Source organism: Tachypleus tridentatus, chromosome 5 (genome assembly GCF_004210375.1).
Source record: "Tachypleus tridentatus isolate NWPU-2018 chromosome 5, ASM421037v1, whole genome shotgun sequence".
Classification (NCBI taxonomy): domain Eukaryota; kingdom Metazoa; phylum Arthropoda; class Merostomata; order Xiphosura; family Limulidae; genus Tachypleus; species Tachypleus tridentatus.
Window position 1 is genome coordinate 5,033,964 of NC_134829.1, and position 25,320 is coordinate 5,059,283.

Genomic DNA, 25,320 nt, shown 5'->3' on the forward strand with positions numbered 1-25,320 from the left:
ACCTTTTGTAGACATGATCAACTACTTCATAACCATTACACCCTGGAACCTTTTGTAGACATGATCAACTACTTCATAACCATTACACCCTGGAACCTTTTGTAGACATGATCAACTACTTCATAACCATTACAACCCTGGAACCTTTTGTAGATATAATCAACTACATCATAACCATTACACCCTGGAACCTTTTGTAGACATAATCAACTACTTCATAACCATAACACCCTGGAACCTTTTGTAGACATAATCAACTACTTCATAATCATTACACCCTGGAACCTTTTGTAGACATAATCAACTACTTCATAACCATTACACCCTGGAACCTTTTGTAGACATAATCAACTACATCATAGCCATTACACCCTGGAACCTTTTGTAGACGTAATCAACTACTTCATAACCATTACACCCTGGAACCTTTTGTAGACATAATCAACTACTTCATAACCATTACACCCTGGAACCTTTTGTAGACATAATCAACTACTTCATAACCATTACACCCTGGAACCTTTTGTAGACATAATCAACTACTTCATAACCATTACACCTGGAACCTTTTGTAGACATAATCAACTACTTCATAACCATTACAACCCTGGAACCTTTTGTAGATATAATCAACTACATCATAACCATTACACCCTGGAACCTTTTGTAGACACAATCAACTACTTCATAACCATTACACCCTAGACCCTTTTGTAGACATAATCAACTACTTCATAACCATTACACCCTGGAAACTTTTGTAGACATAATTAACTACTTCATAACCACTACACCCTGGAACCTTTTGTAGACATAATCAACTACTTCATAACCATTACACCCTGGAACCTTTTGTAGACATAATCAACTACTTCATAACCATTACACCCTGGAACCTTTTGTAGATATAATCAACTACTTCATAACCATTACAACCCTGGAACCTTTTGTAGATATAATCAACTACATCATAACCATTACACCCTGGAACCTTTTGTAGACACAATCAACTACTTCATAACCATTACACCCTGGAACCTTTTGTAGACATAATCAACTACTTCATAACCATTACAACCCTGGAACCTTTTGTAGATATAATCAACTACATCATAACCATTACACCCTGGAACCTTTTGTAGACACAATCAACTACTTCATAACCATTACACCCTAGACCCTTTTGTAGACATAATCAACTACTTCATAACCATTACACCCTGGAAACTTTTGTAGACATAATCAACTACTTCATAACCATTACACCCTGGAAACTTTTGTAGACATAATCAACTACTTCATAACCATTACACCCTGGAACCTTTTGTAGACATAATTAACTACTTCATAACCATTACACCCTGGAACCTTTTGTAGACGTAATCAACTACTTCATAACCATTACACCCTGGAACCTTTTGTAGACATAATCAACTACTTCATAACCATTACACCCTGGAACCTTTTGTAGACATAATCAACTATTTCATAACCATTACACCCTGGATCCTTTTGTAGACATAATCAACTACCTCATAACCATAACACCCTGGAACCTTTTGTAGACGTAATCAACTACTTCATAACCATTACACCCTGGAACCTTTTGTAGACATAATCAACTACTTCATAACCATTACACCCTGGAACCTTTTGTAGACATAATCAACTACTTCATAACTATTACACCCTGGAACCTTTTGTAGATATAATCAACTACTTCACAACCATTACACCCTGGAACGTTTTGTAGACATAATCAACTACTTCATAACCATTACACCCTGGAATCTTTTGTAGACATAATCAACTACTTCATAACCATAACACCCTGGAACCTTTTGTAGACGTAATCAACTACTTCATAACCATTACACCCTGGAACCTTTTGTAGACATAATCAACTACTTCATAACCATTACACCCTGGAACCTTTTGTAGACATAATCAACTACTTCATAACTATTACAACCCTGGAACCTTTTGTCGACATAATCAACTAGTTTATTACATTTTTCTTATCCATACTTCTGATTATTCTGTACAGTTTAACGCTTAATACGAGATAGGCGTATAGTCATCGTGTATTCATAGGATCTTCTGTTACAAACGTCTAATGAGACTAAGAAAATTCGACATAATTTATGAAGTAAGCCTAGAAGCTCCAATGTCTGGAAGCTTTCATTAAAATATGAAAGTAAAGAATGTTACGCCTCTTTTGTTAGCTCATTTAAGTGAAACAATATTATTTTTATATCTTATTAACCTGTTCAGTGCCGTAGACGAGGTAATTTGTCCAAGCCGATCGGTAACACAGCGCCACGGACGAGTTAATTCCTTCTCAGTAATACCTAACTTTAACGCTAGATGTCAGCACCATTCATGCCTGTGACCTTTCTACAAATTGTTTCACTTTCCATCCAAAATGGCGTCACGAAAAAGTTACAAAATGAAGAAACATTAGAGTTTTATTGTAGCAGCTGAAATACTTGGCAGTCAACAGGTTAAGACAATAAAACTATTGTCGTATAAATTTCAATCCTTAATAAAGTGTTAGACTGGGAGAGCGAATTATTAAGACTCTTTGCATGACCAGATGGTTAGGACACTAGACTTGCAAACTGGGGGTCGCAGATTTGAATCCCCCATGTCCATCAACCATGTCCGCCGTTTCAAGCATGGTATTTTATAATGTGACGGTCAATCCCACTATTCATTTGTAACATAGTAGCCTAAGAGTTGGCGGCGTGTGGTGATGACTAGCTGCCTTCCCTCTTATCTTACACTGCTAAATTAGAGACGGCTAACGCAGATAGCCCTCGAGTAGCTTTGCGCGAAATTCAAAACAAACAAAAGTTTTTACTTAGCAGTGCTCAATACAAGTTTTTGTTTGGAGTCTGGTGTAACGTGGCTTTCGCGATAATTTTCTAGTAAATGTCTTTTGTGTTTTCTCTCATATTATTCATGCTCTCTCACATTTTTTCACAAATAAACCTTTGATTGTTGCACAAATTTGATGATTAATTTAATTATTAACAGGTAACTTCAAAACAAACGTTTAGCCTAACTGTCTTAACGTATAAAACTATAAACTACGTGTTTATATAATTATCATTTAAATTCATAGTAACTAAAGAAAAGCTATGTGTTTTTTGTGTATGCTTAGATACACACACATACAGTCATGTGCAAAACTTAGGACACCCTATGAAAGCCTGTGTATTTTTGTAACATTTTTGGATATATAGACACTTACTCTCAATTTTAACGATGCTGAGAGATTATAGGAATATAACTAAACAATTAAAACTGAAGAAAAGACTTTTCAAGATCTTCTGTAAATGTAATTCTACAAAAATGCATATTCTAACTGAGGAAAAAGTTAGGAGACCCCCACATTTATTCCCACTTAAAATGGCTCAACCCACACACAGGTGTATCACACCAGGTGCACATGATTAGAAGATTGTTATTCAGCATTGTGAATGAGGTTTGCCCTATTTAAACCTCAGACATTTAGTTTGGTGTGCTCCTAACTCTTGAATTGAGAGTGAGCACCATGGTGAGAGTAAAAGAGCTGTCTGAGGCCTTCAGAAAGAAAATTGTAGCAGCTTATGAGTCTGGTAAGGGATTTAAAAAGATCCCAAAAGATTTTGAAATCATCCATTCCACTGTCCGGAAAATAGTCAACAAGTGGAGGGCTTTCAAAACAACTACCAACATGCCCAGGTTTGGTTATCCAAGCAAGTTCACTTCGAGAGCAGATCGCAAGATACTAAAAGAGGTCTCCAAGCATCCTAATATGTCATCACGGGACCTACAGCAGGCTCTGGCTACTGTTGATGTGAAAGTGCATGCCTCTACAATCAGAAAGAGACTGCACAAGTTTAACTTGCATTGGAGGTATGCAAAGAGGAAACCTTTGCTCTCTAAGAGAAACATCAAGGCCAGACTGAAGTTTGCCAGAGAGAATGTAGACAAAGACCAGGACTTCTGGAATAATGTTCTTCAGACAGGTGAGTCCAAAATTGAATTATTTGGACACCAGAACAGAGGACATGTTTGGCGTAAACCAAACACAGCATTCCAGGAAAAGAACCTCATACCAACTGTTAAGCATGAAGGTGGAAGTGTCATGGTTTGGGGCTGCTTTGCTGCAGCAGGACCTGGACAGCTCACAATCATAGAATCCACCATGAATTCTACTGTGTATCAGAGGGTGCTTGAGGAACATGTGAGACCATCTGTAAGAAAATTAAAACTGAAGCGGAACTGAACCCTGCAACACGACAATGACCCAAAATATACCAGTAAATCCACCAAGAACTGTCTGAAAACTAAGAAATGGAGAGTCCTGGAATGGTCGAGTCAAAGCCCAGATCTTAATCCCATTGAGATGCTGTGGGTGACTTGAAACGGGCTGTACATGCAAGAAACCCCTCAAACATCTCACAGCTGAAAGAATTCTGCATTGAGGAGTGGGGCAAACTTTCTTCAGACCGATGTCAGATACTGGTAGATGGCTACAAGAAGCGTCTCACTGCAGTTATTTCAGCCAAAGGGGTTAACAATAACTATTAGGGGGTAGGGTGTCCGAACTTTTTCCTCAGTCAGAATATGCATTTTTGTAGAATTGCATTTACAGATCTTAAAATATTTTCTTCAGTTTTAATTGTTTAGTTATATTCCTATAATCTCTCAGTATTTTTGAAATTGAGATTAAATATCTATATATATCCAAAAATGTTACAAAAATACACAAGCTTTCATATGGTGTTCTAACTTTTTCACATGACTGTACATACATAAGTATGTTTAATATACATATATTTCTAAGGCTTTCTTTTTGCAGTCGGGTTATTCTCCTCTTCACCAGGCGGCGAAAGAAGGACATTTGGAAATAGTGAATTTGTTACTGAAAAACGGAAGTCACGTGGATACTCAGGAAAAGGCGGTGAGTTTAGAAACTATATTCCAACCAGAAAGACATTGAACGATTGACGTGTATATTTGATGCTACCTGTAAGTGTCCATACAGCCAAGATTACTATATCTAATTTCTTATCAGTTATATTTCACGCTCAAGCGAATGAAATCTCAAACAACCAATAAATAAACATTAGTTCCACACATTAATTCTAATAACTTTACCTTCCTGGCATAGTTACCCGAAACTACAATTGTGGCGCTGCTTAAAATTGAAACTTCTATTGTTGAAACACTTAACTCTAAAATAACCATTAGAGTTGATTGTTCCCATTGTTTTTTTTAATATAAACACCGGAGATATGTGGGGGAGCACTTTAAAAACAAACAAACAGTGGCTTAACTCTTTTAACAACAAGTTAACGAAACTTTTAAACAATGCTTGAAGATAATTGTAACTGTGCGAATTTTCGTCTTTGTATCGTCTGTTAACAAGACGTTTCTTTGCTAACGGGAAATTTATTTATTTTCATAATATGAATAACAATTCCGACAGGGGGCTAAAAATAAACTATTACCGTATTCGACTATTTTGTTATTTCATCCGGAACAAATGCTATAAACCCATATCAGTGGAAAAACTGAAATTGTCGACATTTGTAACTTTATTTTCGAAAAAACTTCGCGGGAAAGCATCACACAATTTTATTTTAAAAAACTGATGTCATGATATCGCATACCTGAGAAATTTGTTATGTGTAGTATCTACAGATCTCTCTACTTAATATTCCATACCTGAGAAATTTGTTATGTGTAGTATCTACAGATCTCTCTACTTAATATTCCATACCTGAGAAATTTGTTATGTGTAGTATCTACAGATCTCTCTACTTAATATTCCATACCTGAGAAATTTGTTATGTGTAGTATCTACAGATCTCTCTACTTAATATTCCATACCTGAGAAATTTGTTATGTGTAGTATCTACAGATCTCTCTACTTAATATTCCATTTATACTAAAATATGTTGATGAATATATATATATATATCGCAGAGAAAACTTATACGTAATGTGTATCTAAAACTCAAATAGGTTGTTCTATTTCACTTATTCACCGTGACAAGCCATATAGAACATGAGTTCTTTGTGGTACACACAACAGGTACATTCTGGTACACACAACAGATATATTCTACTGCACACAACGGATACATTCTGGGGCACTTAGGGGATGTGCTGTGGCACACATGTAGGACATATCTGGTAAATCCAACAGATATGTTCTTTCACACCTAATAGATGTGTTTTAGTACATCCAACAGATATTTCTTGTACAAAATAATGTCTTCTGATACACCCAGTGAATATTTCTGGAACACTTATTGGATGTGTTCTGATGTATAAATAATAATGTAATAGGTTAGAAATTTCAGACTTGTGTTATTCCGAAATAAGAAAGTTTATTAACATTAACATTTGAAGGAAAATTAAAAATTCCACGTAACCTTAGACAATATGGATTCAGGTATTTCAAAGACTACAAACAAAGAAAATGTTAAATATTCTAGAAAAATTAATAGAACGTTCCCTGATGTATATTTTTCTTATTATAGGAGTTCATCTTTACTTGTTCTAGTTTTTAAATATTTTGTTTTTCAATTATTTTTAAAGCATGGAAACACTTCGCTGCATGAAGCTTCATGGAAAGGATACAGTCAGACAGTTGAAGCAATTTGTAATCACAAGGCTAAAACTCACATTAAGAACAAGGTTAGTATGTGTTTTAATTTGTCGTGCTGTATCAGTGTTAGCTAGTTGGTTCATTATCGCTACGTCTAATGAGAATGCTGACCAACAGCGTCGACACTGTATAAAAAAAACTTACTCAAAACTCTTTATTAACTGAGATATATTGATATTAAAATATTTAGTAGTCACACGTCACGAGATACTCAATACACCTATTTATATGTAGAAAAACGACTTTTATATTTACATATTTGAGCAATAGATGGCACTCAAAATGAAAATACAGAAACAGGAATTTGATCTTTCTTATACGATCAGTAGTCGGTTATACTTGTAACACCAAGACTGGTATTATAGCACAGCTTTTAATTTCTTTTTATTAAAATTCGTACATTTCTTTATCGGTGAGTTTAAGTGTACGGTTCTCATTAGATGTAATATTGATGTACAAGATAACATGTTTTTTTTTTTGCAAGAGGGCAGCACTGTGCATGTCGATAAGAGTTTTTCTTCTTTGTTGGAATTTGCATTCTCTTCTTTGTTTAGAAACAGGTTTAAAAGCAGGTGAAAGTAGCGACTGGGAAAGAACTGCTTTGTGGACTGATCAAGAGAAACAACTGCTCTGATAACACCGCATAAACAGACAACATACGTACATGTTACGAATTTAGTTATTACCAAATACTCTATCTTCCATCCGTATATTACTTACTTTGTGTACGTCATTTAAACAAAATGGTTTCTATCCACAGATCCTTACCAGCTTCTTACATCATCTGTTGAACTATTCCTTTCCAAAAATTTTACATCCTACTAAAATGTAGCAGGATAGTCTTTCTACATCCAACTAAATTACAGCAGGATGGTGTGATGTTTTCCCACATTCTACTAAATTATAGCAGGATGGTGTGATGTTTTCCCACATCATACTAAATTATAGCAGGATAGCGTGATGTTTTTCCACATTCTATTAAATTATAGCAGGATGGTGTGATGTTTCCCCACATTATATTAAATTATATCAGGATAGTGTGATGTTTTCCCACATTCTATTAAATTATAGCAGGATAGTGTGATGTTTTCCCACATTATATTAAATTATATCAGGATGGTGTGATGTTTTACCACATCCTACTAAATTATATCAGGATAGTGTGATGTTTTCCCACATTCTATTAAATTATAGCAGGATAGTGTGATGTTTTTCCACATTCTACTAAATTGTAGCAGGATGGTGTGATGTTTTACCACATCCTACTAAATTATATCAGGATAGTGTGATGTTTTCCCACATTATATTAAATTATAGCAGGATAGTGTGATGTTTTACCACATCCTACTAAATTATATCAGGATAGTGTGATGTTTTCCCACATTCTATTAAATTATAGCAGGATAGTGTGATGTTTTTCCACATTCTACTAAATTGTAGCAGGATGGTGTGATGTTTTACCACATCCTACTAAATTATATCAGGATAGTGTGATGTTTTCCCACATTATATTAAATTATAGCAGGATGGTGTGATGCTTTCCCACATCCTACTAAATTATAGCAGAATGGTGTGATGTTTTTCCACGTTCTACTAAATTATATCAGGATAGTGTGATGTTTTCCCACATTCTATTAAATTATAGCAGGATGGTGTGATGCTTTCCCACATCCTACTAAATTATAGCAGGAGAGTGTGATGTTTTCCCACATTATATTAAATTATAGCAGGATAGTGTGATGTTTTCCCACATTCTATTAAATTATAGCAGGATGGTGTGATGCTTTCCCACATCCTACTAAATTATAGCAGGATAGTGTGATGTTTTTCCACATTCTACTAAATTATAGCAGGATGGTGTGATGTTTTCCCACATTCTATTAAATTATAGCAGGATGGTGTGATGCTTTCCCACATTATATTAAATTATAGCAGGATAGTGTGATGTTTTCCCACATCCTACTAAATTATAGCAGGAGAGTGTGATGTTTTCCCACATTATATTAAATTATAGCAGGATAGTGTGATGTTTTCCCACATTCTATTAAATTATAGCAGGATGGCGTGATGTTTTCCCACATTCTATTAAATTATAGCAGGATAGTGTGATGTTTTCCCACATTATATTAAATTATAGCAGGATGGCGTGATGTTTTCCCACATCCTACTAAATTATAGCAGGAGAGTGTGATGTTTTCCCACATTATATTAAATTATAGCAGGATAGTGTGATGTTTTCCCACATTCTACTAAATTATAGCAGGATGGTGTGATGTTTTCCCACATTCTATTAAATTATAGCAGGATAGTGTGATGTTTTCCCACATCCTACTAAATTATAGCAGGAGAGTGTGATGTTTTCCCACATTATATTAAATTATAGCAGGATAGTGTGATGTTTTCCCACATTCTATTAAATTATAGCAGGATGGCGTGATGTTTTCCCACATTCTATTAAATTATAGCAGGATAGTGTGATGTTTTCCCACATTATATTAAATTACAGCAGGATAGTGTGATGTTTTCCCACATTATATTAAATTACAGCAGGATAGTGTAATGTTTTCCCACATTCTACTAAATTATAGCAGGATAGTGTGATGTTTTCCCACATTATATTAAATTATAGCAGGATAGTGTGATGTTTTCCCACATTATATTAAATTATAGCAGGATAGTGTGATGTTTTCCCACATTCTATTAAATTATAGCAGGATAGTGTGATGTTTTCCCACATTATATTAAATTATAGCAGGATAGTGTGATGTTTTCCCACATTCTATTAAATTATAGCAGGATAGTGTGATGTTTTTCCACATTATACTAAATTATAGCAGGATAGTGTGATGTTTTTCCACATTCTACTAAATTATAGCAGGATAGTGTGATGTTTTACCACATTCTACTAAATTATAGCAGGATGGTGTGATGTTTTCCCACATCCTACTAAATTATAGCAGGATGGTGTGATGTTTTACCACATTATATTAAATTATAGCAGGATGGTGTAATGCCTTCCTACATTCTACGTAAAGGTAGCAGGATGGTGTGATGTTTTCCCATATTCTACCAAATTATAGCAGGATGGTGTAATGCCTTCCTACATTCTACGTAAAGGTAGCAGGATAGTGTGATGTTTTCCCACATCCTACTAAATTATAAAAGGATGGTGTGATGTTTTCCCACATTCTACTAAATTATAGCAGGATAGTGTGATGTTTTTCCACATTCTACTAAATTATAGCAGGATAGTGTGATGTTTTCCCACATTCTACTAAATTATAGCAGGATAGTGTGATGTTTTTCCACATTCTACTAAATTATAGCAGGATGGTGTGATGTTTTACCACATTCTACTAAATTATAGCAGGATGGTGTAATGCCTTCCTACATTCTACGTAAAGGTAGCAGGATGGTGTGATGTTTTCCCATATTCTACCAAATTATAGCAGGATGGTGTAATGCCTTCCTACATTCTACGTAAAGGTAGCAGGATAGTGTGATGTTTTCCCACATCCTACTAAATTATAAAAGGATGGTGTGATGTTTCCCACATTCTATTAAATTATAACAGAATGGTGTGATGTTTTCCCACATTCTATTAAATTATAGCAGGATGGTGTGATGTTTTCCCACATTCTATTAAATTATAGCAGGATAGTGTGATGTTTTCCCACATCCTACTAAATTATAAAAGGATGGTGTGATGTTTTCCCACATTCTATTAAATTATAGCAGAATGGTGTGATGTTTTCCCACATTCTATTAAATTATAGCAGGATGGTGTGATGTTTTCCCACATTCTATTAAATTATAGCAGGATGGTGTGATGTTTTCCCACATTTTACTAAATTATAGCAGGATGGTGTGATGTTTTTCCACATTCTACTAAATTATAGCAGGATGGTGTGATGTTTTCCCACATTCTATTAAATTATAGCAGGATGGTGTGATGTTTTCCCACATTATATTAAATTATAGCAGGATAGTGTGATGTTTTCCACATCCTACTAAATTATAAAAGGATGGTGTGATGTTTTCCCACATTCTATTAAATTATAGCAGAATGGTGTGATGTTTTCCCACATTCTATTAAATTATAGCAGAATGGTGTGATGTTTTCCCACATTCTATTAAATTATAGCAGGATGGTGTGATGTTTTCCCACATTATATTAAATTATAGCAGGATAGTGTGATGTTTTCCCACATCCTACTAAATTATAAAAGGATGGTGTGATGTTTTCCCACATTCTATTAAATTATAGCAGAATGGTGTGATGTTTTCCCACATTCTATTAAATTATAGCAGGATGGTGTGATGTTTTCCCACATTCTATTAAATTATAGCAGGATGGTGTGATGTTTTCCCACATTTTACTAAATTATAGCAGGATGGTGTGATGTTTTCCACATTCTACTAAATTATAGCAGGATGGTGTGATGTTTTTCCACATTCTACTAAATTATAGCAAGATCATGTGATGTTTTACCACATTATATTAAATTATAGCAGGATAGTGTGATGTTTTCCCACATTATATTAAATTATAGCAGGATAGTGTGATGTTTTCCCACATTATATTAAATTATAGCAGGATGGTGTGATGTTTTCCCACATTCTATTAAATTATAGCAGGATGGTGTGATGTTTCCCCACATTCTATTAAATTATAGCAGGATGGTGTGATGTTTTTCCACATTCTACTAAATTATAGCAGGATAGTGTGATGTTTTCCCACATTATATTAAATTATAGCAGGATGGTGTGATGTTTTCCCACATTCTATTAAATTATAGCAGGATAGTGTGATGTTTTCCCACATCCTACTAAATTATAGCAGGATGGTGTGATGTTTTTCCACATTCTACTAAATTATAGCAGGATGGTGTGATGTTTTTCCACATTCTACTAAATTATAGCAAGATCATGTGATGTTTTACCACATTATATTAAATTATAGCAGGATAGTGTGATGTTTTCCCACATTATATTAAATTATAGCAGGATAGTGTGATGTTTTCCCACATTATATTAAATTATAGCAGGATGGTGTGATGTTTTCCCACATTCTATTAAATTATAGCAGGATGGTGTGATGTTTTCCCACATTCTATTAAATTATAGCAGGATGGTGTGATGTTTTTCCACATTCTACTAAATTATAGCAGGATAGTGTGATGTTTTCCCACATTATATTAAATTATAGCAGGATGGTGTGATGTTTTCCCACATTCTATTAAATTATAGCAGGATAGTGTGATGTTTTCCCACATCCTACTAAATTATAGCAGGATGGTGTGATGTTTTTCCACATTCTACTAAATTATAGCAGGATAGTGTGATGTTTTCCCACATTATATTAAATTATAGCAGGATGGTGTGATGTTTTCCCACATTATATTAAATTATAGCAGGATGGTGTGATGTTTTCCCACATTCTATTAAATTATAGCAGGATGGTGTGATGTTTTTCCACATTCTACTAAATTATAGCAGGATAGTGTGATGTTTTCCCACATTATATTAAATTATAGCAGGATGGTGTGATGTTTTCCCACATTCTATTAAATTATAGCAGGATGGTGTGATGTTTTCCCACATTCTATTAAATTATAGCAGGATGGTGTGATGTTTTTCCAATTCTACTAAATTATAGCAGGATAGTGTGATGTTTTCCCACATTATATTAAATTATAGCAGGATGGTGTGATGTTTTCCCACATTATATTAAATTATAGCAGGATGGTGTGATGTTTTCCCACATTCTATTAAATTATAGCAGGATGGTGTGATGTTTTCCCACATTCTATTAAATTATAGCAGGATAGTGTGATGTTTTTTCACATTCTACTAAATTATAGCAGGATAGTGTGATGTTTTTCCACATTCTACTAAATTATAGCAGGATAGTGTGATGTTTTCCGACATTCTATTAAATTATAGCAGGATGGTGTGATGTTTTCCCACATCCTACTAAATTATATCAGGATAGTGTGATGTTTTCCCACATTTTACTAAATTATAGCAGGATAGTGTGATGTTTTCCCACATCCTACTAAATTATATCAGGATAGTGTGATGTTTTCCCACATTCTACTAAATTATAGCAGGATGGTGTGATGTTTTCCCACATTCTACTAAATTATAGCAGGATAGTGTGATGTTTTCCACATTCTACTGAATTATAACAGGATGGTGTGATGTTTTCCCACATTCTACTAAATTATAGCAGGATAGTGTGATGTTTTTCCACATTCTACTAAATTATAGCAGGATAGTGTGATGCTTTCCGACATTCTATTAAATTATAGCAGGATGGTGTGATGTTTTCCCACATCCTACTAAATTATATCAGGATAGTGTGATGTTTTCCCACATTCTACTAAATTATAGCAGGATGGTGTGATGTTTTTCCACATTCTACTAAATTATAGCAGGATAGTGTGATGTTTTCCGACATTCTATTAAATTATAGCAGGATGGTGTGATGTTTTCCCACATCCTACTAAATTATATCAGGATAGTGTGATGTTTTCCCACATTCTACTAAATTATAGCAGGATGGTGTGATGTTTTCCCACATTCTACTAAATTATAGCAGGATAGTGTGATGTTTTCCGACATTCTATTAAATTATAGCAGGATAGTGTGATGTTTTTCCACATTCTACTAAATTATAGCAGGATAGTGTGATGTTTTCCGACATTCTATTAAATTATAGCAGGATGGTGTGATGTTTTCCCACATCCTACTAAATTATATCAGGATAGTGTGATGTTTTCCGACATTCTACTAAATTATAGCAGGATGGTGTGATGTTTTCCCACATTCTACTAAATTATAGCAGGATGGTGTGATGTTTTCCCACATTCTACTAAATTATAGCAGGATAGTGTGATGTTTTTCCACATTCTACTGAATTATAACAGGATGGTGTGATGTTTTCCCACATTCTACTAAATTATAGCAGGATAGTGTGATGTTTTCCCACATTCTACTAAATTATATCAGGATAGTGTGATGTTTTCCCACATTCTACTAAATTATAGCAGGATGGTGTGATGTTTTCCCACATTCTACTAAATTATAGCAGGATAGTGTGATGTTTTCCCACATTCTACTAAATTATATCAGGATAGTGTGATGTTTTCCCACATTCTACTAAATTATAGCAGGATGGTGTGATGGTTTAGCACATTCTACTAAATTATAACAGGATGGTGTGATGTTTTACCACATTCTACATAAAGGTAGCAGGATGGTGTGATGTCTTCCTCGAAAGAGGTGGGATACCAGCATCTCGCTGAACCTCAGGTACTAGTTGTACTTGTAAATAAATTATATATAAGATAATGTAAGTAAATGGTACAAGCTGTAAAGACGCTGCATGAACTTACCATGAACTCGTTCATCTTCTACAAATAGTCTTTGAGCCAAGAAGTAAAGAGCTGTAAAGAGCTTTGAAATATATGTTCGAAACCAAAACAAGTTCTTCAAGTGTAGTGTTTAACAAGGTAGTGTACATTTCGTGGATAGTGTACATTTAATGGATACGTTGGAAATATTTTGTAAATATTGAGAGTGAATTAAGAAGTGTTGACTTGCATCACTGGTTGGTCTGGGAGGTCACAGTGACTCAAGGAGTGTTGACTTGTATCACTGGTTGGTCTGGAAGGTCACAGTGGCTCGAGAAGTGTTGACTTGTATCACTGGTTAGTATGGAAGGTCACAGTGGCTCAAGGAGTGTTGACTTGTATCACTGGTTGGTCTGGAAGGTCACAGTGGCTCAAGGAATGTTGAATTGTATCACTGGTTGGTCTGGAAGGTGACAGTGGATCAAAGAGTGTTGACTTGTATCACTGGTTGGTCTGGGAGGTCACAGTGGCTCAAGGAGTGTTGACTTGTATCACTGGTTGGTCTGGAAGGTGACAGTGGCTCAAAGAGTGTTGACTTGTATTACTGGTTGGTCTGAGAGGTCACAGTGGCTCAAGGAGTGTTGACTTGTATCACTGGTTGGTCTGGAAGGTCACAGTGGCTCAAGGAGTGTTGACTTGTATCACTGGTTGGTCTGGAAGGTCACAGTGGCTCAAGGAGTGTTGACTTGTATCACTGGTTGGTCTGGAAGGTCACAGTGGCTCAAGGAGTGTTGACTTGTATCACTGGTTGGTCTGGAAGGTCACAGTGGCTCAAGGAGTGTTGACTTGTATCACTGGTTGGTCTGGAAGGTCACAGTGGCTCAAGGAATGTTGAATTGTATCACTGGTTGGTCTGGAAGGTGACAGTGGATCAAAGAGTGTTGACTTGTATCACTGGTTGGTCTGGGAGGTCACAGTGGCTCAAGGAGTGTTGACTTGTATCACTGGTTGGTCTGGAAGGTGACAGTGGCTCAAAGAGTGTTGACTTGTATTACTGGTTGGTCTGAGAGGTCACAGTGGCTCAAGGAGTGTTGACTTGTATCACTGGTTGGTCTGGAAGGTCACAGTGGCTCAAGGAGTGTTGACTTGTATCACTGGTTGGTCTGGAAGGTCACAGTGGCTCAAGGAGTGTTGACTTGTATCACTGGTTGGTCTGGAAGGTCACAGTGGCTCAAGGAGTGTTGACTTGTATCACTGGTTGGTCTGGAAGGTCACAGTGGCTCAAGGAGTGTTGACTTGTATCACTGGTTGGTCTGGGAGGTCACAGTGACTTAAGGAGTGTTCTCACATATCACTGGTTACTTGGCTGTTATTTTATACGACAAAGTCACCGTTGAAGTTGAATTACGGATCAGAGAGAGACCATAGTCACCACTATCCACTGAAACAAATAATGGTTATTCACTGTCAGGGTGTTACCAGTGGCTCAGCGGTAAGCTTTAAAGTACAAAAGGCTAAAGTTCGGGGTTTAGTCTGTGTGGCGGGCACAAAACAGTTTGCCTATTGTACAGATTTTTAGTAACAAATGAACTGGCACAACAGCGTCATCCAGTGGCAGGTCGCAAGACAATATTTGCACCTGCAGGCACGCATCTCTGCACGCACACCAACCACGATATCACGTAGAAGCCTGACGTTGTTTGGAATGAATCTGAAATCGTCACAAAACACTACTAACACACCTGGAAAAATCAACCAATGATCACTCTTTTACACCAGAACTTCGGAAAATTATATATATAAATAAGAATATATTTAGGTAGTAATATTTAAATACAATGAGATTACAGTATTTTCGAATGTTTATTATTTTTATTTTTTTACAGGAAGGGTCCACTGCTCTACATATGGCATGTCAAAATGGCCACAACCAAACTTGCAGAGTGCTACTGACGGTTGGCTGTAACCCGGATGTTAAAAACAACGTAAGTTAGATGGAAACAGACATTCTAGAATACAGACCAACAGGTGTTGTCCACCAAATGTGTAGGTCTTAACTTACATATTTTATAATCCTGTCACAATAGAAACTTACTTTAAAACCAGTGTTTCTCAAATAATGGTTCGCGAGCAGGTTTCCGCTAAGTCAACTTTTTACTCCTCGAGACGTATGTGAGGTGCACATGTTACCTTCATTATGAACTGCACCATGAAACATCAATAATTTCTAATATTTGTAGAGATAATGGGATCGTGACGACCACAACCCAGACGCGAGGGTCGTTTGATAAATCTGCAGGAGAAACACTGCTTTAAACGAACAGGAATACTTGAAATGTTCAGGGATTCGAACCCGCGATCCTCATGTTACGAATCCTCGTCACACCAAACATGCTCGCCATTTTAACCATGAGGGCGTTATAATGTTACGGTCAATCTCACTAGTCGTTGGTAAAAGAGTAGCCCAACAGTTGGCGGTGGGTGGTGAGGACTAGCTGCCTTCCCTCTAGTCTTACACTGTCAAATTAGGGCCGGCTAGCGCAGATAGCCCTCGTGTAGCTTTGCGCGAAATTCAAAATAAACCAATAAAAAAGTCATATTGTTCCTTCTTGAAAAAATGTATCATTCTATCGAAGAATAAAATACAGTTTTGTATTACACATTGTCTGTGTTATATAACATTGTACTATGCATTGTTGTATTGTACGTTGTTGTGTAAATGTCGAGGCAAAAGTCGTTATTTTTTAATAATTAATTAACTTTTAACACGAGGATAACCAAACGTTAAAAACAATACAGGACACGAAACGTGGACATCAAAGATTATGTTTGTACTAAACATAATAATATTTTGTAACTAGCTGTTATTGTAATACGTTAAGAACAATACAGTGTGTTCACTTACTTTCAATATCTAATGTAACTTTGTAACTAGCTTTTATTGTAATACATTAAGAACAATACAGTGTGTTCACTTACTTTCAGTATCTAACGTAACTTTGTAACTAGCTTTTATTGTAATACATTAAGAACAATACAGTGTGTTCACTTACTTTCAGTATCTAATGTAACTTTGTAAACAGTTTTTATTGTAATACGTTAAGAACATTACAGTGTGTTCACTTACTTTCAATATCTAATATAACTTTGTAACTAGCTTTTATTGTAATACGTTTAGAACAATACAGTGTGTTCACTTACTTTCAATATCTAATGTAACTTTGTAACCATCTTTTATTGTAATACATTAAGAACAATACAGTGTGTTCACTTACTTTCAGTATCTAATGTAACTTTGTAACTAGCTTTTATTGTAATACGTTAGGAACAATACAGTATGTTCACTTACTTTCAATATCTAATATAACTTTGTAACTAGCTTTTATTGTAATACGTTAAGAAGAATACAGTGTGTTCACTTACTTTCAATATTTAATGTAACCTTGTAACTAGCTTTTATTGTAATACATTAAGAACAATACAGTGTGTTCACTTACTTTCAATATCTAATGTAACTTTGTAAACAGTTTTTATTGTAATACATTAAGAACATTACAGTGTGTTCACTTACTTTCAGTATCTAATGTAACTTTGTAACTAGCTTTTATTGTAATACATTAAGAAGAATACAGTGTGTTCACTTACTTTCAATATCTATTGTAACCTTGTAACTAGCTTTTATTGTAATACATTAAGAACAATACAGTGTGTTCACTTACTTTCAATATCTAATGTAATTTTGTAACCAGCTTTTATTGTAATACGTTAAGAAGAATACAGTGTGTTCACTTACTTTCAGTATCTAATGTAACTTTGTAACTAGCTTTTATTGTAATACGTTAAGAACAATACAATGTGTTCACTTACTTTCAGTATCTAATGTAACTAGCTTTTATTGTAATACGTTAAGAAGAATACAGTGTGTTCACTTACTTTCAGTATCTAATGTAACTTTGTAACTAGCTTTTATTGTAATACGTTTAGAACAATACAGTGTGTTCACTTACTTTCAGTATCTAATGTAACTTTGTAACCAGCTTTTATTGTAATACGTTAAGAAGAATACAGTGTGTTCACTTACTTTCAGTATGTAATGTAACTTTGTAACCAGCTTTTATTGTAATACGTTAAGAAGAATACAGTGTGTTCACTTACTTTCAGTATCTAATGTAACTTTGTAACCAGCTTTTATTGTAATACATTAAGAACAATACAGTGTGTTCACTTACTTTCAATATCTAATGTAATTTTGTAACCAGCTTTTATTGTAATACGTTAAAAACAATACAGTGTGTTCACTTACTTTCAGTATCTAATGTAACTTTGTAACCAGCTTTTATTGTAATACATTAAGAAGAATACAGTGTGTTCACTTACTTTCAATTTCTATGATTACACGATACATCATAACTGTAGCCTACATATCTGATTTTAACACGTATTGTGACTGCGTGTGCATTGAGTTACACTGTATAGCTCCAGTCCTAATAGTCGTAATCTGGAACCTTAAATCTCAAGGAAAAATTACATCAGTTTCATAGGTACTTTCGTTCTCAACTGCTCATTTTATAAATAGTATTGTAATTCTAAAACGGTTATATTCTATTCGTTCGACAGTTCACTACAGAGCACAGAATCATTCATCTTTTGAATATCTGTTTGTGTTTTTAGTGACATTGTAATTAAATCTACACCTTTATATGTAGACATAGAGTCTCCAAAGCGTCTCTTATATAAGGGTTGTTTTTTTTTTTCATTGTAGAACGGAGATACTCCCCTTCACACATCAGCCCGGAGTGGACACGCTGGCGTCATCAGAATTCTAATCAGTGCTTATTGTGACGTCAATCAAGTCAATACGGTAAGAAGTCATTTGAACACTGAAGAACATTCATGCTATTTGTAATTCCCCTGGAGATATCCCCACCCTGTAGGTATCCCCAACCTGGAGGTATCCCCACCCTGTAGGTATCCCCACCCCCTTTCACTTGGACTGTGAATTTTGACAAGTTTCGGTTGTGAGACCGCGTTTGATAAGTCGAAAAGGTCAGTTTGACGGACATTATACCACACCAGGTTACACCTTTCGTTATCAGAAAACACAGAGCGTTTCATACTGATATCTCATGTGTTGTTGTGTTTAGTTTTACTTTTCTTAGCAACATACAGGTGTTTGTGTTGTGAATGTGTTTTTGAAACTTCTGTTTCACTGTTATTTGTGTGATAAGATGAACATAATGGTATAAATAATATGGTGTAAATGATGGTGTACATAATATAGTGTACATAATGGTATACATAATATGGTGTACATAATATAGTGTACATAATGGTATACATAATATGGTGTACATAATGGTATACATAATATGGTTATACATAATGGTATACATAATATGGTGTACATAATGATATACATAATATGGTGTACATGATGGTTGTACATAATATGGCGTGTACATGATGGTATACATAATATGGTAAACATAATGGTATACATAATATGGTGTACATAATATGGTGTACATGATGGTGTACATAATGGTATACATAATATAGTTACTTTTACGATGGCGTACACATAATGGTATATATAATATGGTTGCACATGATGATATACATAATATGGTTGCACATGATGGTTAATACATAATGGTATATATAATATGGTGCACATGATGATATACATAATATGGTGCACATGATGGTGTACATAATGGTATATATAATATGGTGTACATAATGATATACATAATATGGTGCACATGATGGTGTACATAATGGTATATATAATATGGCGCACATAATGATATACATATAATATACATTTATGACATGATTTGGTTGTACATAATGGCATATATAATAATACGGTGTACATAATGATATACATAATATAGTTGTACATGATGGGTATACATAATATAATTTGGCGCAATATGATGGTTTATACGCATGATATAGCGTACATACATGATGGCAACACATAATATGGCGTATTACATGATGGTATACATAATATGGCGTGTACATTATGGTATACATAATATGGCGTACATAACGGTATACATAATATGGTGTACATAATGGTATACATAATATGGTGTACATAGTGGTATATATAATGGTATACATAATATGGTGTACATAATGGTATACATAATATGGTGTACATAATTGTATACATAATATGGTGTACATGATGGTGTACATAATGGTATACATAATATGGTGTACATAATGGTATACATAATATGGTGTACATAGTGGTATACATAATATGGTGTACATAATGGTATGCATAATATGGTGTAGATAATATGGTGTACATGATGGTATACATAATGGTGTACATAATATGGTGTACATAATGGTATACATAATATTGTGTACATAATGGTATACATAATATGGTAAACATAATGGTATACATAATATGGTGTTAAAATAATTATGAAAAATCATGTTATCTTACTAGTAAGTAGTAGTTATAACATATCTATGAATCAGTTTGTCTTGATTTGAAATTAAAGATAATTCGTGATTATATCTGTTTTATCTTGTGACTTATTTTCTAAAGTTCTGTAGTTTCTATTTTCAAATGTATGAAGCCATAAAGAAAGTTATGACTGTGAAATCAGGTGTCCACTTTTTGTAGATAGTTTTCTCACTAGATTCGGGTAATACAGTTTTGAATCTGTGCCTAAAATGTTCTTTATTTTGTGTTATCAGGTTTTGTGAGTAGTTTGTTTGATAAATAGAGTTCCGAAAACATTCGAGGTTTGATACTTCCCTCCATTCAGAAAATAAGAAAAAGTTAAGCTGAGAAAGTTAATTGGTTTAATAGTTTGGTGTGAACATCAGACAGGTGGGCCCCGGCATGGCCAGGTGGTTAAAGAACTCGACTCGTAATCCGAGAGTCGCGAGTTTGAACCCCCGTAACATCAAACATGCTCTCCCTTTCAGTCGTGGGGGCATTATAAAGTGACGGTTACTCCCACTATCCGTTGGTAAAAGAGTAGCCCAAGAGTTTGCGATGGGTGGTGATGTCTAGCTGCCTTCCCTCTAGTCTTACACTGCTAAATTAGGGACGACTAGCTCAGATAGCCCTCGTGTAGCTTTGTGCAAAATTCGAAGCAAACAAACAAACAAACAGATTTGCTGGATTAGTGACGTAAATGTATTTCTCCTAACACCCTACAGTTGTGGTGTTATATTTATATAAATACGATAGTACTGTCTCTTATCTGTTGTTTGTCAATGTAACCATTTTGCTGTTCATATGGAGGCTAAGTCCATGCGGAGTTGTATGCGAATTTTTTAGTTTCGTAGTTTTGTGGACGTTTTCTTATCAGTACTTCGCTCCCTGTTGATGGATCTTCACAGAATTTGGTAAGAAGGTTTCTTGGGTCTGTCCGAAGACACGTGTGAACTTGCAGTTCTACAGTGTGTGTTTTGCAGTTTCTGTGGGCGTTTTTACATTTGTTTACAATTACATAGTAGGGAGATAACTTTTCATATCGTAAGATAATCTTACATTGATCATGGATTCACATAACCTCTGACCAGTTAGTGACCAATATGTTTCTGTCTCTTTCAACAGAATGGGGACACTGCTTTACACGTAGCTGTAGCCATGGGCAAAAGAAAGTTAACAAAGATCCTGCTGGAAGCCGGTGTTGACCAGTCTATTCAGAACAAGGTTAGGCTTAGCAAGATACTTTGTTGAACAGTGAACTAACTAGAAATGGTAAATGGTAAAGGAAAACAGCACATCTTACCGTTTCCTTCTTTCAGAAACAACTTAAATTATAGGTTTAATTCCACAAATGTTGTTTCAATGTTCTTTGCCCATTATGAAAATAACATGTTTTCCGTTTTCAATTTAAGGTCAGCCGAGGTAATTTTCTAAATAAAATATATGACTTTTACCCTCTTGAGGGTAAAACAATATTAAACTATTGTATTTTGTAAGTGCATAATATATACGTCTTTATAAACAGTCGTTACAACTAAGTACAATAAATAAAAGTTATTGTAATAATTAGGATATGATGTTCATAATGCTGTAACAGAATTTTTAACTTTTTCTTGTTCCTGGGCAGAAAGTGTTATTTCCCAATAGCTTATGCCTAAAGTAAATGGAAAAGAAAGTTTTTACATAGAAAATAGGTTAATTTCTAAATTTTATTATCCAGGTCACAAAAGTAAAGTTTGAAGGAAATAATGGCCATTTTCTGTACTTTTACAACATAAGCAATTAAGAAATAACACATACTATCCAGGATCAAAATTTGTGTTACATAGTGTTATGAGAAGAGAAAATAATGTCTTGTTTCTCTGATAGAGAACGGAACTCAAGGAAAACTCGAAAAGATTACCAACTTCCTTTGTACCAATAATATATTTGATAAAAGTCGTTAAAATAACTTATTAAAATATCTTCTAATATTGTACATGTGTTTTGCTCTACATAGTGACAGATTGTAAAGATGATATACTTCTGTTTGTAGCAAGGGGACATCTCTTTAGATAGTACATGTGTTTTGTTCTACATAGTGACAGATTGTAAACATGACATACTTCTGTTTGTAGCAAGGGGACATCTCTTTAGATAGTACATGTGTTTTGTTCTACATAGTGACAGATTGTAAACATGACATACTTCTGTTTGTAGCAAGGGGACATCTCTTTAGATAGTACATGTGTTTTGCTCTACATAGTGACAGATTGTAAACATGACATACTTCTGTTTGTAGCAAGGGGACATCTCTTTAGATAGTACATGTGTTTTGCTCTACATAGTGACAGATTGTAAAGATGATATACTTCTGTTTGTAGCAAGGGGACATCTCTTTAGATAGTACATGTGTTTTGTTCTACATTGTGACAGATTGTAAACATGACATACTTCTGTTTGTAGCAAGGGGACATCTCTTTAGATAGTACATGTGTTTTGTTCTACATAGTGACAGATTGTAAACATGACATACTTCTGTTTGTAGCAAGGGGACATCTCTTTAGATAGTACATGTGTTTTGCTCTACATAGTGACAGATTGTAAACATGATATACTTCTGTTTGTAGCAAGGGGACATCTCTTTAGAGTGTACATGTGTTTTGTTCTACATAGTGACAGATTGTAAACATGATATACTTCTGTTTGTAGCAAGGGGACATCTCTTTAGATAGTACATGTGTTTTGTTCTACATAGTGACAGATTGTAAACATGGTATACTTCTGTTTGTAGCAAGGGGACATCTCTTTAGATAGTACATGTGTTTTGCTCTACATAGTGACAGATTGTAAAGATGACATGCTTCTGTTTGTAGCAAGGGGACATCTCTTTAGATAGTACATGTGTTTTGTTCTACATAGTGACAGATTGTAAACATGACATACTTCTGTTTGTAGCAAGGGGGCATCTCTTTAGATAGTACAAGTGTTTTGCTCTACATAGTGACAGATTGTAAACATGACATGCTTCTGTTTGTAGCAAGGGGACATCTCTTTAGATAGTACATGTGTTTTGCTCTACATAGTGACAGATTGTAAACATGACATACTTCTGTTTGTAGCAAGGGGACATCTCTTTAGATCTTGCCAACAGAAAGGAGTTTTCAGATATTGCAGAATTTCTCTCCAATCCACCTCCAAGAAACGGGAAAAAAAGAGAGAATAAGTCCATGAAGAGGCGTGGTAAAGGAAGCGAAACGTCTCAAGGCAGTAAAGACAGCGGTTGTAGGCAGAAGAAGGAAAAGAAAAAAGTAGGTACCTTATGTTGCTCTAAGTTCGTATCTTGGATTCTTAGGTCCGGCATGGCGGTACCTTATGTTGCTCTAAGTTCGTATCTTGGATTCTTAGGTCCGGCATGGCGGTACCTTATGTTGCTCTAAGTTCGTATCTTGGATTCTTAGGTCCGGCATGGTGGTACCTTATGTTGCTCTAAGTTCGTATCTTGGATTCTTAGGTCCGGCATGGCCAGGTAGTTGTGGCATTTCACTCGTCATCTGAGGGTCACGGGTTCATATCCCCGCCTCACCAAACATGCTCGCCCTTTTTGCCGTGGGGGCATTATAATGTGACGATCAATGCCAATATTCGTTGGTTAAAAGAGTATCCCAAGAGTTGGCGGTGGGGTTGTGATGGCTAGCTGTCTTCCCTCTAGTTTTACACTGCTAAATTAAGGCCGGCTAGCTCTCGTATAGCTTTTTGTGAAAAACAAACGGATAAGACGTTCTTTGTCAGGAATACACGCTGCTTAACTTGGTGGTCCGCATTTGTATTCTGTTACCATTAAAAAGGTTTTAGTTTGAATTGTTTTACATTTTGTGCAAATATACTCGAGGGCTGTCTGCGCTAGCCCTACCTAATTTAGCAGTAATAGGCTAGAGAGAAGGTAGCTAGACAGCAACACCCACCGCTAATTCTTATGCTACCCTTTTATCAACAAATATTGAGATTGATTGTCGCGTTATAACGTTCCCACGGCTGAAAGAGCGGGCACGTTTGGTGACGGAGATTCGAACTCGTGACCCGCAGATTACGAGTTGAACGCTTTAACCACCAGCCCATGTCAAACCTCAGAAAATAAAAACAAAATGCGCTCCGCCCCTTGGGGCAATGATGTTCTTTACATATAACGGTTGAGTGTTGCTATTTGGTCAAATCAGAGTAGCCCAAGAGTTGACGATGGGCGCTGCTGTCTTTGTTCTTTCTAAGGACGGCTATCGCAGATAGTTCGAGTAGCTTTGATCAAGTGTTTGAAAACAAATAAAATATAACCTTACATGCGTGTTTAACTACGTTTTTCCAGTGTGTTTTTGATACATTTTAAAACATATGACACCCTAAATGTATATTCGACTACACTTTTACCAAGATGTATGTGCCTGTAATTTGTTTGCTACAGAAAGGTTTTAAATTATTTTATATAACTATTTAACCATAAATAATCTTTGTAAAAATTGGAGCTGGGATCGCAAAACGACTTGTTTGTAAATGAGTCGGATGTTTAATAAACACCAGAACAATTAATTATGCGACTGTTTAAACTATGCGTTAACGGTTCCAATTAGTTTAATTGCAAAACAAGTCGCTAAGCGACTACTTATTAAGGGTAACAGTTTATCTCAAGACACAAAAGTAACTCTTCGGGTTTAAAAAACTACCATCTTAACAAGAAAGTTTGAAGACGGTTTCATTAGGCATTAATAAAATGTTTATTAGCAGTTGAACAGAGTAACAAAATTAAAACATCGACAAGGGTACCCAATGATGACAAAACCTCA

General features: G+C 35.2%; 1 protein-coding gene across 5 annotated transcripts in view; it reads left to right on the forward strand.

Annotated features, from left to right (window-relative positions):
* The window catches only part of LOC143250414 (uncharacterized), an 88,648-nt gene that overhangs the window by 58,458 nt on the left and 4,870 nt on the right, over positions 1-25,320 (forward strand). Inside the window, exons 4-9 of one of the 5 annotated variants that reach the window (XM_076500871.1) lie at positions 4,838-4,954; positions 6,601-6,699; positions 15,915-16,013; positions 18,791-18,889; positions 21,632-21,730; positions 23,608-23,796. In XM_076500871.1, the coding sequence (XP_076356986.1) occupies positions 4,838-4,954; positions 6,601-6,699; positions 15,915-16,013; positions 18,791-18,889; positions 21,632-21,730; positions 23,608-23,796 (702 nt within the window). Of the gene's footprint in view, positions 1-4,837; positions 4,955-6,600; positions 6,700-7,194; positions 7,331-15,914; positions 16,014-18,790; positions 18,890-21,631; positions 21,731-23,607; positions 23,797-25,320 lie in introns of those variants that run through there. The other 4 variants (XM_076500872.1, XM_076500873.1, XM_076500874.1 and 1 more) reach the window with 4 other exon arrangements.